At 35.8% G+C, this 14,525-nt stretch overlaps 2 protein-coding genes across 6 annotated transcripts; one reads left to right on the top strand and one right to left on the bottom strand.

Annotated features, from left to right (window-relative positions):
* The first annotated feature begins 103 nt into the window (after positions 1–103).
* Positions 104–4,240, top strand: LOC125058116 ((Lyso)-N-acylphosphatidylethanolamine lipase). Of its 4 annotated transcripts, XM_047662165.1 has the most exons (9): positions 104–343; positions 746–778; positions 1,098–1,145; positions 1,560–1,636; positions 2,115–2,321; positions 2,460–2,634; positions 2,748–3,020; positions 3,163–3,349; positions 3,417–4,240. In XM_047662165.1, exons 2-9 carry the CDS (start codon positions 765–767, stop codon positions 3,630–3,632), a joined length of 1,197 nt encoding a protein of 398 aa, XP_047518121.1. In that variant the 5' UTR covers positions 104–343; positions 746–764; the 3' UTR covers positions 3,633–4,240. The 4 variants fall into 4 exon arrangements, with proteins under 4 accessions (XP_047518121.1, XP_047518113.1, XP_047518138.1 ...); XM_047662157.1 differs by lacking the exon at positions 746–778; XM_047662182.1 differs by lacking the exon at positions 1,098–1,145.
* A 190-nt stretch (positions 4,241–4,430) lies between these two features.
* On the bottom strand, positions 4,431–14,500 carry LOC125058102 (DNA replication licensing factor MCM4). 2 transcript variants are annotated; one of them, XM_047662143.1, is made up of 17 exons: positions 14,252–14,500; positions 14,036–14,131; positions 13,623–13,786; positions 13,093–13,257; positions 12,858–12,956; positions 12,517–12,649; positions 11,999–12,241; positions 11,228–11,456; positions 10,502–10,696; positions 8,949–9,125; positions 8,365–8,452; positions 7,720–7,880; positions 6,844–6,970; positions 6,302–6,408; positions 5,954–6,088; positions 5,629–5,839; positions 4,431–4,702 (listed from the first exon to the last, which is right to left on the bottom strand). In XM_047662143.1, the coding sequence occupies exons 1-17, from the start codon at positions 14,382–14,384 to the stop codon at positions 4,607–4,609; spliced, it is 2,559 nt and encodes an 852-aa protein (XP_047518099.1). In that variant the 5' UTR covers positions 14,385–14,500; the 3' UTR covers positions 4,431–4,606. The 2 variants fall into 2 exon arrangements, with proteins under 2 accessions (XP_047518099.1, XP_047518107.1); XM_047662151.1 differs by lacking the exons at positions 4,431–4,702; positions 5,629–5,839; positions 5,954–6,088; positions 6,302–6,408 and adding an exon at positions 6,686–6,741.
* Positions 14,501–14,525: the final 25 nt, after the last annotated feature.

Genomic DNA, 14,525 nt, shown 5'->3' with positions numbered 1-14,525 from the left:
TTGCGCTATAATTCTCATTTCATTCTGACAAAAGCATTTGTCAGTAGCATTTTTATTATGATTATCGGTTGTAAATTGTCATAGTTAACGTGACAAGAAGTAAACTCAAAAAACAATCATTTTTAAATTGCTTTACTTGCTCTGGCCTCTGATTAATACATAATTGGAAATTATTAACCAAAGTTCAAGTGGATAAATCTTGTTTGTTTAAATTAGGAGGTGTATGGTTTTTTACATACCAATTAACTTTCCTGCTTGTTTTAAGATAAAGTTTCTCATTGGAATGATTTTTTAATCAAAAACAAATGGGTAGTGAATTAAATCTTTCAACTACGGAATCCAGGTATAAATACGCAGTATATATTTTAACAAGTATTGCACAATAATATGCTATAGTGAATAAAATCCTTAGTTTCCACCAAATCTGAAATTGTTTCGTTGTTATGCTACGTTTATTCACTTCATCTTATTGTATTTGGGTCTACTATACTACTAGTAAATCATATAATTTTCGACTTACTGAGATAAAACATTATCTCCAGCTGGCTATATCCTGGCTCTAGTAGTCATTGTTTATCTTTGCTTACTTTTCTTACATTTCACAAGATTAAATAAATCAAATAGAACATTTAATTGCATTGATATATTATAGTTAAAATACATTAAGCTGATATAAAATTTACTATTTTCCTTTATTTTAATAAGAACTATATTATTTATTTTCAAAACATTCGATAATTTTCAGCAAAAATTGATCTTTGTCAATGGGAGCAGACAAGCAAGTTTATTATTGCACTGTTTTTGCATGAGTCATTAATTGTTAGCTTTGTGTTATATTGTTAGCATTTTTCAATACAGTTAACTTTATAATGTAATTAATTATAATAATCTGGGATTTTTATTGAAGTCAGTGATGGTATTTATATAACCACTGATAATATTCTATTATTTACCTTTAATTTCAGTATACTGGTACATTCAAGACTTTTTCTTTTGTTTCACAGTATCAAATAATTCCACTCCATAACATAATTTTTTTTAATTGTACAATGGAATGTTTGTTAATGTGTTGTTTATGTGAAAATGTTGTCTTGCAGTTTTTTAAGCAGAGCATGGATTGGAAATATTTTTTCCATAATTTGGAAGTAAGATATTTTATTATCAGCTTATATGTACACTATTTCTTGATTTCTTATAACTGAGATAAATACTAATATCCTTATTAATATAAACTATATCAGACTACTTATACTCTATTAACAAAAGCACTTATGTCTCTATTCATCATACATAGCATTAATACTATTTATTGGTGGAATTTGTATGAATAATGGCAGTAGACTAAAGATTTCTAATTGTGACAGTATTGAAAACCTTATTTAAAAACACTGAAGCAATACACAAAACTTACAATTTACAAATTTCTTTTAACTTGTAGTTTGAAAATGTATATTTATTTTTGAATTTTTTTTGTTTGTGTAAAAGGTTGTGGAATGTATTGAATAACAAATATTACTAGAAATTGTTCATGGATTGTAATAAATAATTATAAATTACAGTTGGACAGGAGTATGGTTCAGCTGGACAAGGCAATCTGACACAATGCTCAGGAATATTGAGAAGACTATATTATCATGTAAGCCCATATAAATAATAATAATCTTTACAGTAATGTATATTTGAAATATTAAAATTAAATCTAATTATTATTTTACTAAACCATCCTTATTTTGTCAGGCCACAATTTTATTAAAAACTACAATAATCAATTATGAAATATAATCTTAGTTTGTTATAACTTCATGGTTATTTTGCTATTGTACATGTTAGTTCCTATTTTAAATGTATGTTAAACAGTCCATGTTAGTTGCAATGTTTTCAAAGTCATTGCAAACTGCTCCTTTATCTAGTCAATCTATCTATGATTGGCCAATGTTAATTACTTATGTATAAAAAACGATTATATTTTTATCAATATTTTGTTTTTATATCGCGCAACCTTGACTCAGTAATAATTTGATGGATTCCGGAATCGATAAAGACGCGTTATTACAACGTCTTTTGTTTGAAGTTCTATGCTTTCCCAATTTTATTTTGTATAAAATATGTTACAGGTGTCACAACAGCATATAAGCGATTCTATGTGGACATAGGGTCCGTTGTGGGGCAATGTGACAAGATATGGACTATATCGTTGAACGATGAAGCCCCACAGACGCCGCTTGTAATGCTTCATGGAATGGGGGCAGGTGTGGCTTTGTGGTGCCCCAACTTAGACGCTTTGGCTGCCACGAGACCAGTTTACGCCATCGACTTATTGGGTGATTAATTTTAATTTGTCATCCTGTCTTAGCATATGTTATACGTTAGGCTTATTGCGATAAGAATTCCCGTTGCATACACTACATGAATGAAATGTGTGCAAAATGTCATTAGAACAATTTTGTAAATATTTTCAGGCTTTGGCCGCAGTTCGCGACCGAAGTTCGCAACAGACGCTGAAAAAGTTGAAGCTCAATGGGTCGAGTCGGTGGAAGAATGGAGACGAGAAGTCAAGATAAATCACTTTATCCTACTGGGACATAGTTTGGGAGGATACATTGCTACGGCCTACGCCCTCAAATATCCTGATCGGTTCGTGATGTTTATTATACTTGTGAAATTATATCTTAGTTGTTTATGAAATGATATTTTACATAAATTCTAAGCAAAAAACACGACCTAACGGCTGCGGCTTTATTTTTCAGAGTACGTCACCTTATCTTAGCCGATCCGTGGGGATTTCCCGAGAAACCTTCTAATGTGTACGAGAAGTACCAAGTGCCGTTTTGGGTTCGGACAGTCGCAAAAGTCTTGCAACCTCTCAACCCTCTTTGGGCGGTCAGAGCCGCGGGACCGGCTGGCAAGTGGCTGGTCTCGAAGACTCGGCCGGACATTTCAAGGAAATTTATGAATTATGTAGCCGATGCAGAAACAATTATACCCGAATACTTGTATCAGTGCAATTCGCAGACCCCGAGGTATTTTCAGTAGAATTTATGTATTATTTGATACACTGGCCTAAATATATTCTTCTGACCTACTGTCAGGCATGTTTTATCGCTAACTTTTGTGTCTTTGGTGAATTTTCATAATACTGTATAAATGCCATGAAAATTTTAGCGGCGAGAGCGCCTTCCACACACTGATGCACGGTTTCGGATGGGCAAAGAATCCGATGGTGCGTCGCGTGGACAAACTGCATCCCGCCCTACCCGTCACGGTGCTCTATGGGTCTCGCTCCTGGGTGGATAATACTACGGGGCAACAGCTGGCCCAGCATCGCCCAGATTCCGATACGAACGTCCAGGTAAATTGTTTTCACGCCTGGCTATCAATATCTCTTTCCGGTGTCCTACAACTTTCTTCTTTCCCAGGTGATCAACGGGGCGGGTCACCACATATACCTCGATAAACCGGATCTATTCAATAAATACGTTAACGAAGCGTGCGCACGCGCAGATGCGGACACGACGTTCGCGACGCGAATCGCAAAAACGGAGTCATCTAGCGAGAAACGGAGTTCGGGTGACACTCAATCGGATTTGGGACCGAAACAATGCGATGACACGAACCAAGTGTCTACATCCTGATAGATAAAGAAATTAGCGAATTTACTGCATTGCCTTATAGGTTAGAGCGACCGAAAACCAGTATTTATGCGCGCACATTAAATGTCAATAATGCTAACTTTTTTCTACTGACGTTAATAGTAATTGTGAAAACTGACAAATATTTTGAAACGGCTATTCAGGAATGTTTAGTCTAAAGCTGTGATAATTCTGATGTTCAAATCTATAGACTAAAAATCGTTTATCTCTCTCAGATAAACGAGCATATTTAATCTGTTGTGTACCATAAAATATTATCTGTTAGGTGAACTGAAACCCCAATGTTTTTGACACTATTTTTCATCCATCAGAATTAGCACCCGTCTCTCCAATTATGTTATTATATTGTTTAAAAACGTAAAGTATTATTTAATACATAAAAAGTGTACATTATATTTATGGGAATAGGGCTATAAAAATTGTAAAATAAAGGCATGTGAATCACAAATACGTACGCTTAAAAGTAGGATTTAAGAGGTCCTTTGTAAAACGATAAAATTGAATTAGGCCTTCTTATATACAATTACTAAATAATCCCTGTTATTCCGCTACTATGTGCAAACCAAACAAAAATAATGATTTACATTTTCTGCCAAAATTTTCAATTAAAATCCTTAATTTTCAACTTTGACCACTAGAGTTGTCGGCGACAGTTAACGTTTTTATAATTTATGTAATGTTACTTAATCATGTTTGGTTAATTTATAATTAATTTTGGTTAAATGTTAAAAATTATTTATTGCTTTTCCACACTGTTACAAATCTAAAAATAAACAAATGTTTTATAAATGAATATTTTATTGACACTTAAGAATAAAAACATTGAATAAATTTCGGAATGACATTAATTCACATTGAAAACAGGTTATTTAATTGTTCATCGAGTCAATTTTCCTACCTATCAGAAAAACTTTAATATAACTACAGCGTCTTCAGAATGTTAAACTGGAAACAAATCAAATGATTCTAATATGCGAGGAACTGACGACAGTAACTTTCCCTTCGTCCTGTAAATCTCGTAGAGCTTCGTCCAACTGCTCTCGCGATACCGTCTGTGGATAAAATTGTAGTCATAAAATTCACTGATTTTTTATATAGATATATATAATATATATAGCTTGGCTATTTATATCTACGCCATGCCCGATAGCAATTCGACGTATTCCCGTTATTTGCAATAATTTTAACCGATATCATATGCATTATTTAAAAATATATAGTATCAATTTAAATCATTTTCTTTTTAGAATTATTAACGTTTATGTGGTTATTGAATAATATTAAAACAAATATTTTCGGTCAAATTAAAAAATTGTATACGATACAATATTATTTCAATATTTTTGTGATTTGTTTCCACTAAAATGCACTAAAAACAAAAAACGTGTGTGAACTTTTATGTACACGCGTTAGAAGTTATACTTCTTTGGCGTAATAATTTTCATCGAGCACTTTAGAGGGATGTTTCCCCTCTTCGAATTACACTTGTCCATTTTAATGGTCACTTCCAATCGAAACGATATAATATGCACTAATCATGATATTTTACAATAAACACTATGTTTTTTATCACATTGCAATGGGTTCTCTCGTATAGCAAGCATTATTTTGGTTTAATTAACACGACTCTGAAATACTCTACGCCATGACAGACAATGCAACTTGTCAATAAAATAGAGCAAGCGCTAAATAGCGGCCCAGACTGTTTTACCGACATTTGAACAGCGATTCAGGGTGTCGGTTTTTTGTGACGGTGTGCGCACCGTAAAACGATTTGAAATTTGGCTTACCGATTATTTTTAAAACATTATCATTTTCTACATTTTAACTAATTTTTTATTATTTTTTGTTTTATTTACATTGGGTATTGTTTTTAATTTTGAAAAAAAAAGCTAAAATTATCGCAAATATGGCAATGGGAATATGTCAAATTACCAAAATACTGTAAACGCCTAAACAGTAAAATACAATGACTTACGATTTGGGAGCCTGCGTTGATCTTCTGCAGTAACTTGTTGTGCGTGAGGGTAGACGGCCTCTGCATCGGCTCCAAGGCCTCCTTGAGCGCGGCCAACAGATCGGCGCGACGTCTTCTGGCAGCCGCGCCCAGACCGGTCGTGAGGATCCCCACGTCGATACGGCCCGAGGCCGGGTCGGTGGCCGACTGCTTCAGGGCTTCACGATGGAGTCTGCAATTATTTTCTCCTCGGTTAAACATATGTAATCGTATTAGCTCTTTTGTGGCTTCATAAGAATCAAAAGTGAAAAAATAAAGGTTATTTGAAAAATGAAAAGCTATTTACCGAGCAGCTTCGTCGACGTCCTTGATCTCCACGACGGAAGACAAGCGAACCTTCGCGTGAGCCTCTGCTAGCCGAATGAGGGATTCCAGCTGACGCGGGTAGGCCGATATTTGACCGCGACCGCTGCCTACCCGCCTGAAACGATTTATTTTAAATTATAATTCCAACATCCTGAATCAAGAATGACACACACAATAATACACATCCTACATGCATTCTCTTTGTAATATTATTATTTAGACTGTAAACATTTTGATATATATATTTTTTTTTCTAAATAAATAATAAACATGTTTTGCCGAAATTGGAACATCTTTGGCCCATCATCACGTTTGGCTCTCTTATTACCTCATGTCAACGTAGGCGTCAATAAGCCTCTGCTGCGAAGCCTCGCTGAGTGTGGGGTGGACGTTTTCCTTGGCGAATGCCAAATAGTCCCGCATCAAGTTGATACCCTGGAGTGCAACGTTTCGTTTAGTTTTCGGATCTATTAATCTTTCTATCGAGTAGCGGAGTATTCGGTGTGACCACCTTTTTACTATTATTGGATGTATCGCAAACACAACTAACAAATAATAATTAGCTAAATATTTTATATATTCGCTAAATACAAAACTACTCCACCGATTATGATGATACTAAGAAACAGTTGCCTGACAGCAAGCGAGTATATACCTGATTGAAATTACAGTAAAATAGTAATTATGATTACAAACGAGTAGTTTAAATTTAGTACCGTTTAGTTTCTTTTAGTTAGTGAGGCCAGCACGGTCACAGGCAGAGCATTCCTTATGGCGGGTTGAAGGAAGAATTGAACCATTATTAGATAAATGAATTGATTAATGAATTGAATTTTGAAACTGATGCTAAAGATATCCAAAAGTGCTTACGATTAAATCCTCATCATCTTCGTGCACTTGACTGGGATCTCGGTAGTAGAGGGAGACCAAATGTGAAGCTAGTCTGCGGTCGAAGACTTCGTCTTGCGGGTCCAATATCAAGAATATCAGGTCGAATCTGAAATTCAATGGCTGGGCATTAATTATTTAATATATTAAAAATATAATGAAATTTAAATATTTCGTAATCACGCTTCTTGGTGTGCATATAAGGAACCTTTAAAAAGGATAATTATAAATAAATGGCTTCCAAGAAAACTAGAATCCCTTTGTCTTCGCGATTTTTTTATACAAAATACAAAACAAAAAAGTGTGTGCGTACAAAGTACACATTGTCAGAAGTGAAACTTCTTTGTAAATTAATGATTACTAAGGTAAAAGCCCCAAAAGATGATCATGTACCAGTATATGATCACTCCATGTATTTGTATATCTATATTCACACTGTATACATGCTAATGATAATATAAATAAATAAAAAAATCTGCATTTACTGCTCCAAGACCTTATACGACAGAATTGCCATCTAAAGTTCTAATATGTAACTACTAAACGGATAAATCAACAGCGATAGCGTGTATTTTTTCTCGATCTCCCATATTCTCTCTCTCTCTCAATCTTTCTCACTATAGCTCTCTCCCACCTCTCGTACTATGACTATTTGCTTCATGTTACATTCGCTCTTTTTCACTCTCTCAATCGCTCTCTCCCTTTTCTTCGACAAAAACGCTGCACATCTTCTTGACGTTTCGTACGTAAAAATGTTACCCTCGTGCGCCTAAAGAAGTTTCACTTCAATAAAACTTAAATGTATTATTATATTTAAGACAAGAATATCAAGTAAAAGAAAGAAGAAGAGAACCTTACCTCGACATGAGCGTGTGAGGCAGCTGAACATTCTCGACGATGGTCTTGTTCTTGTTCCACTGGGACTCGGCGGGGTTGGCCGCCGCCAGGATCGACGTCCGGGCGTTGAGTTGGCAAATGATGCCGGCCTTCGCTATCGACAGGGTCTGCTGTTCCATCACCTGAAGCATTTCTAGTTCATTAGTTATTCCAATAAAAGAAATTAATCAGTGGCGCTACATGATAACTTTTAAGGTCTGGACCTCAGATTTCTGTCTCTGTTTCATGATCATTTGTCAATCTAATTAGCAAGTGGGTGATCAGCCTCTCATGTCTGACACACACCGTCGACTTTTGAGTCTAAAGTCGGTTTTACATATTAAAATTTTTTCCTACACCGTTCGAGAGAATGTTAACTGCGCACATAGAGAGAAAGTCCATTGGTGCACAGTCGGGGATCGAACCTACGACCTCAGGGATGAGTCGCACGCTAAATCCACTAGGCCAACACTGCTACTTTATATTATTTTACCGGGACATAGAGTCAGATTCTTTAATAACCATATAGATTTATGATAATCTGCTTAAATAAAAATTTATATAAGATTTTGACATTTTAATGCTACGTATTGACGATATCAGTGTATTTTATAATAACCAACTCACCTCGTGGAGAACACTGCGGGTGGAATCGTTCATTTTGTCAAACTCGTCGATGCAACATATTCCGTTATCAGACAGCACTAGAGCCCCTCTGGAATTTCATTATTATTTGTATATATTTAACAGTATTGATTAATTCATCGTTTTTTTTATTGATTTACAATTTTTAAATTCAACATATATCCATAACGTCTTACAACGTTAAACGGGCACAAGGCTCATCTGATGTTAAGTGCGTTGTCGGCCTTTTAAGAATTGGTACGCTCTTGAAGGACCTTAAGTCGAATTAGTTCGGAAATACTTCAGTGTAAAAACTGGCTTAAGAAACGCTCAGTTGTGGAACGACGGAGGAGAAGATACGGTGCGAATTCGTATCTCTCTCGACGTTTGATGATGAAGCTGCAGGTATTAGTCCAAACAACTCCTCTGAATAATAGATTCAAGTTTTTATAAATGTATGGTATAATGAAGCGACCAGATAGTTGACGCGTGATGAAAGACGTTTCTGTATTCATGTGTATAAGAAGAGCGCCAAGACATTTTACCCTTAATCAACACACATTGATTTTTTAGAATTTTCCACTCACGTCTGCAGTATGAGCTGTCGCGTATCGGGGTCCTTGGTGACGTAAGCCGTGAGTCCCACCGCAGAGGAGCCTCTGCCGGAGGTGTACTGCGCCCGAGGGACCAGGGAGTGCACCCAGCGCAACAACTGGGATTTGCTCGTCCCCGGATCTCCGCACAGCAAGATGTTTATTTCCGATCTGAAATGTTCCATGATGAAAGGAATCTTAATAAATCGCCGATCGCTAACGCTTAGCAAATATGACGCAATTAAATATATTCACTTTATATAATACAAGAAGTGAGTGTTTTTTATTCAGTTTTTTTTTAAATGTAACAGTACAATTTTATCTTAAACTGGTAGTACGAGAGATCCGGCTGCAGAATTAGTGCGCCCATCGCTTATTTGCTAATAACCAAATTTTTATATACCTCAGTAGAACCTCTATAAGTCGAACATCAAGGGAGACGCCAAAAAATTCGAGTTATAGAGTTTTCAACTTATGGAGGATTTCGACTTAGGCGGATTTTGATTCGACATAAAGAGTTTGAGGTTTATTCTTATAAATTTTGACACAAAGCAAGCAAACACTTGTTTCCATGAGTCATAAATTTATTATTGTATACTCCTAAAATGTTTTCTAAGAAACAATAGTGTACTCACATTGTCGGCAAGTTCTTAAAGTCGGTAACTTATTTTTGTTCGAACAATAGAGATAATAAATTCCAAATGATCAAGTTGTAAAGGTTGTAAAATAAAACGTTCCTATGTTCGAGATACAGAGGTCAAATTTAATTTTTCGAGTTATAGAGTGAAAATATGTACCAAAATGGCTTGGAGGGACTCGGTGATTATTTCGATTAACAGAGGGTCAAGATTTCAAGTAATGGAGGTTTTGGTGTTTTAAGGGAAGGGAACAAAACATTTTTTCGAGATTTGGAGGTTTTTGACTTATTGAGGTTCGACTTAACGAGGTTCTACTATATGTATTTATAATTAGGAGAATGTATATTATCTATCAAAATTTGGTTGCTAGTATTTTTAATGAAATTATTTTGAATTGATTTTTGGGAAAACATTTCGTTTACTTGTTATTTAAATAAAATATCGTCTACATCACGGCAATTTACATAAATATTTTAAAAAATCACGGGTGCCATTGCCCACCTGGCCGCACTTCTTTGTAGCCAGGTGGAAACAGGTATGATTTCGATACATTTATACATTTAATTATATATCAAAATAAAACTATATTTTTCTATTAACTATCATATATGGGTGCCTTGATCTTAGACTATAGGTACATACTTCGTCTCGATATATTCCTATCATGAAGAAACAATTGTCAGTCGTAAGAAAAAGGAGGAAATTAGTATGGGAACAATAGGAAGTTAGACTGATGATATAGTAACTACTGCCTTGAATAGTTCAAAAATACGCATACTCTAAGAAATTATACAATTGAGGGCGTAACTAATAAATAAAACTGGCAACACATAATCAAATTCAAAATTCCGAGTTAAAATATAGCTCATCAAAATTTATTTATTAATGAAAAAAGAGCAATGCACACACCTAAAATGTGTCCGACCAGCGGCATTGAAGTTCTTCTTGGTGCCTCCGAGAAGCTGCAGCAGCACTCCCTTCTTAATGTCCAAGTTCTCGTAAATAGACGGCGCTATGGCCCTCGCGAGCCTCTCGTAGCAATCCGGCTGCGAGGACAACGTCTTAAACATTTCCACGCGTTCCGGAGGAAACTGGTGCTCTTTACTGAAAAACGATTTTTATAATTCACTTATTATACATTTTTGTACGCACAGGAGGCTAATGAATGATGATGACACTAAAATGTATCTGCCACGCCCATATCCACAGTATGGGACTTCAAAAATTCTATAAAATACCGGAACCCTTCAATGGGGCAGTAACAAAAAACTTCTGATGATTTTTTATACAGTAAACCCTCCTATATCACGGTATAGGATACGCGTTGTAAGAGTAATCTCGATAACGCGCTTGTTGACCCCATATAACGCTTTATGTATAATTGGTTTACATTTAACGTTTCTCGTTAAAGGGAATTTCGATTGAATTAAGAAAAAACGTTATGAACGAAATAAGTGCGTATAAATGATTACAAATGTCACAGTATACAAGACTGAAATCGCGTAATATGAAAATGCGTTATAAAAGTACGTGTTATAAGGTAATTTACTGTATAGATGATGAAATTTTTCCTTTACCGGGTGTAGCTGGGGTTTGAGTGCTCACATTGAACGATAGAAATGAAATATTTCTCACCCCTCTTCCATATCGTGCAATCTATCAGAATGGGTCTTCTTGTAATGCAATGAGTCTATGTGGGTCCTATGCAATGCCCGGAGTGTTGCCCTCCGAGGGTTGACGGACGCAGGCGCAGCCCGGAACACTCCGGTCACCGCGACCCTTTCTCCCGCCCCCACCCCTTCCACTAAGGCCCCGTGGGCCATTACACTGACCGTGGCTGGGGTTCGACCGGCTGGCATATCATCTGGAACACAGAAAATGGACCGCTGATCATCTCATTTTTTTGCAGTCGGTTTAAAGTTTTACGTATAGGTATGATGTCCATAAAATTTTCAAAATGTCGAGATGTTTTTGATTTAAATCTACCATACAACACTGACACACAGATAGTCCAAGTTTGGGAGCGTTCAAGTATTACGTAACGAATTTTGGGGGGGAGGGTCCTTTTGTAAAACGCCACGATATGGGGCGGGGATTGAATTACGCGTTATTGTTAATATTATATTCGACTTTCCAGTACTTTACACTACAATTTTTTAGGTAAAACGAGTCACTGGGTGGTCAGATCAAGAAACGTTTTACTATTGGGTACAGAAAAATGTTACGGTGCGTTACATGGGGAGGGGGGTCAATAATCTCCAAAAATTTGCGTGACATAATACTTGAACGAAAATCGGTTTAGTAGTTTTTGAGATATGAATGACTCATATAATATAAGGAAATAATGTCGACAGACCTGAACCGTGGTAGAAGACCGAGGAGACCGAAACGAAGACGCATACGTACCGGGGGCCTCTTGCAGCTTGACCAGCTGTTTGTCGGTGAAGTGCGAGCGGTTGTGTATGAGCTGGAAACTGTGCGCCGTGCTGCAGTGCGAGCAGTGAGCCGGCTCCGGCACGCGACCCCGCTCCAGCTCCGCCGCCGCCCCCGCCCCGCACACCCCGCACCGGAAGTAGGCTTCGCGCATTTCCGGCACTATGGTCGACGTGCGGATCACCATGCCCGATATGGTTACCAGTTGGTCGATGTCTGGAAATATTTTCAGCTGACTTTTTATATGCGTCTAAATGGAATATAAAATTAATTGAACTAGTGGTACTAAAGAACACAAAACATAACCATAATAATGCATTTAGAAATATAAAAATACATCAACAAAGCTATTTTTTGACTCTAGATTTTATTTATTTTGTTTGGGGAGTAAGGTTTTATTACATATTAAAGTTAAGTAAGTAAGTGAAGATGGGACTGATATATAAGCTTCAAATATAGACAAGTCTATGAACTAAAGAAAATAGATTCACCTTCAGGATTCAAATCCCTCATATGCCTATGCGGTGCATTGTATGGCCTGACCTGTATCTGATGTTCCAGCACTGCAGCTGGATACTTTTGAAAGAACAACTCATTAACTGCTGCGTCAAATGCTGGAATCACCTGTAAGTGCAATATTATAAATAATTTTCTTAAATAAGCACATGTTTTACAAAATAGTAATCTTTCCTCTCTTACTGTCAAATTTTGTTTATGCTATTATATAAAGAGACAGCAGATCACTTTAGCTAGAACAGTGCACTTGTCTGTTCTTTTCTTTTTGAATATGAAGACTAAAACCCTTTAATAAAATATAAATTATTACACTTACCTCTTGAGGATAACAAACAAATTGTCTATGGAGTTTAGCATCAAAAACTTTAACATGTTCACAATCAATATCCAAAAATGGCTCTTCAAGCGTGTGAATCTGAAATATAAACAAAAGAAATAAGCTTAATATCCCAAAGTAAGTACTAAAACAGGTAAATTGTATAAAATTCAGCTGCACCTTATAACACTTAAATTAATTCAAAGTTAAACCCTATTAGGACTACAATATTTACCTCCTCGAGTTTCATTTCATATAATGGCTCATTGGTGACTGCAGTGGGTTCAACAAATCTCTGGAGAAACTTTATGAACTTCTCTCGACATTCTGCAATTGCAACGTCAGTACCCCACACTACAAGCTGAGGCTCGCTTGAAGCTGTTTCTTGACCTCCTGCAGCCTATAGATAATTTTTATAAAACCATTATTTCCTAAAAAAAACAATTGTTTCTTACTAAATCATGTAAATATGCTAAATATTCTACACAAAAATAGATATTTTTTTTATCTCCTTTTAAAATAGTACTAGGCACTTAATTACATTTATAAAAAAGGTATAAAATCTAATCTAATATATGAAGGTAAACAAAGAAATTATTGAGTGTTAAGAAGATTCCATTAAATGGCTGTAATACTCAAGAAAAGTTGTTTTAGAAAACAAGAATAATTACTTGTATCTTACAATGAACTTAGTTTACATATAATAAAGTTAGATATATAAAATAGGCATTACTCAAATAGTATAAATATTTAAAGTGTTCCTACATGTCTTGTTGGAGTAGGTGCAGGAACATTTGGACCCACTTGATGTCCTCGCAAGTCAGCTCTTTGTCTTGCTGGAGTCATAGCTCCCCTCATGAGTGATCGAGGTGTGCTCAGTGAGCTTGGTGTTCCATAGTTCAATGGCGAACTCATATCAATATCCATGCCTATAAAATACTTAAATGATTACTTTACTAATATAACAATATGAAGTTTCATTAAACTTTTGATAACTTCTCTTCTACTTAATTAAGACAAATTGTCATCAACATTTTACATTATGTGAAAATTAATCATAATAGGTAAGTAATGTTTGCATAAACCCATTCAAAACCAATATTTGTGTTGATTTACTTATAACTTTAGTGAATATACTGATATATAGTACTATATTAAAGTTACTACACGGAAATTACCAATAGGGCTAGATTCAAGAGCTCTGGCTGGGGAAGTGCCTGGAACCTGTTGAGTTGGAGTGCGCGGAGTTCTCCGCGGAGTTCCTGGAGTTCCATCTGTATAAAAAACAAACTAGTAATTAACATAACCTGTTGTTATCAAATTATTTACTTCTTGGAAGGTCTAGTCATGTCAGTCCTGTTAATGCGAATAATTAAAGGTTATAAAATCTTTACCTTTTGACGGAGTACCGGTAGACCGTTGAGGTGTCTCGGGTACGATTACTTGTTGAGACGCTCGTGTTCTGCGAGATGGTGTTAGGGCTTCTGAAGAAGCTCGCGAAGATGGTCTTTTAGAAGGAGTGGACATTTTGATATAACGAAAACTTTAGATCACATTAATACATAAAGCAGTTGTTTACTATTTAGAAACTCTACACCTCATTAATGTTTACAATTCGCTATCACTGGACACTGAAATCTGAATGGCATTTGGCGCCAAATGGAAAAA

The sequence above is a fragment of the Pieris napi genome, chromosome 2 (genome assembly GCF_905475465.1).
Source record: "Pieris napi chromosome 2, ilPieNapi1.2, whole genome shotgun sequence".
In the NCBI taxonomy this organism is placed as follows: Eukaryota; Metazoa; Arthropoda; class Insecta; order Lepidoptera; family Pieridae; genus Pieris; species Pieris napi.
The sequence above is the reverse complement of the archived record's forward strand: the minus strand, read 5'-3'. Positions and strand labels throughout refer to the sequence as shown.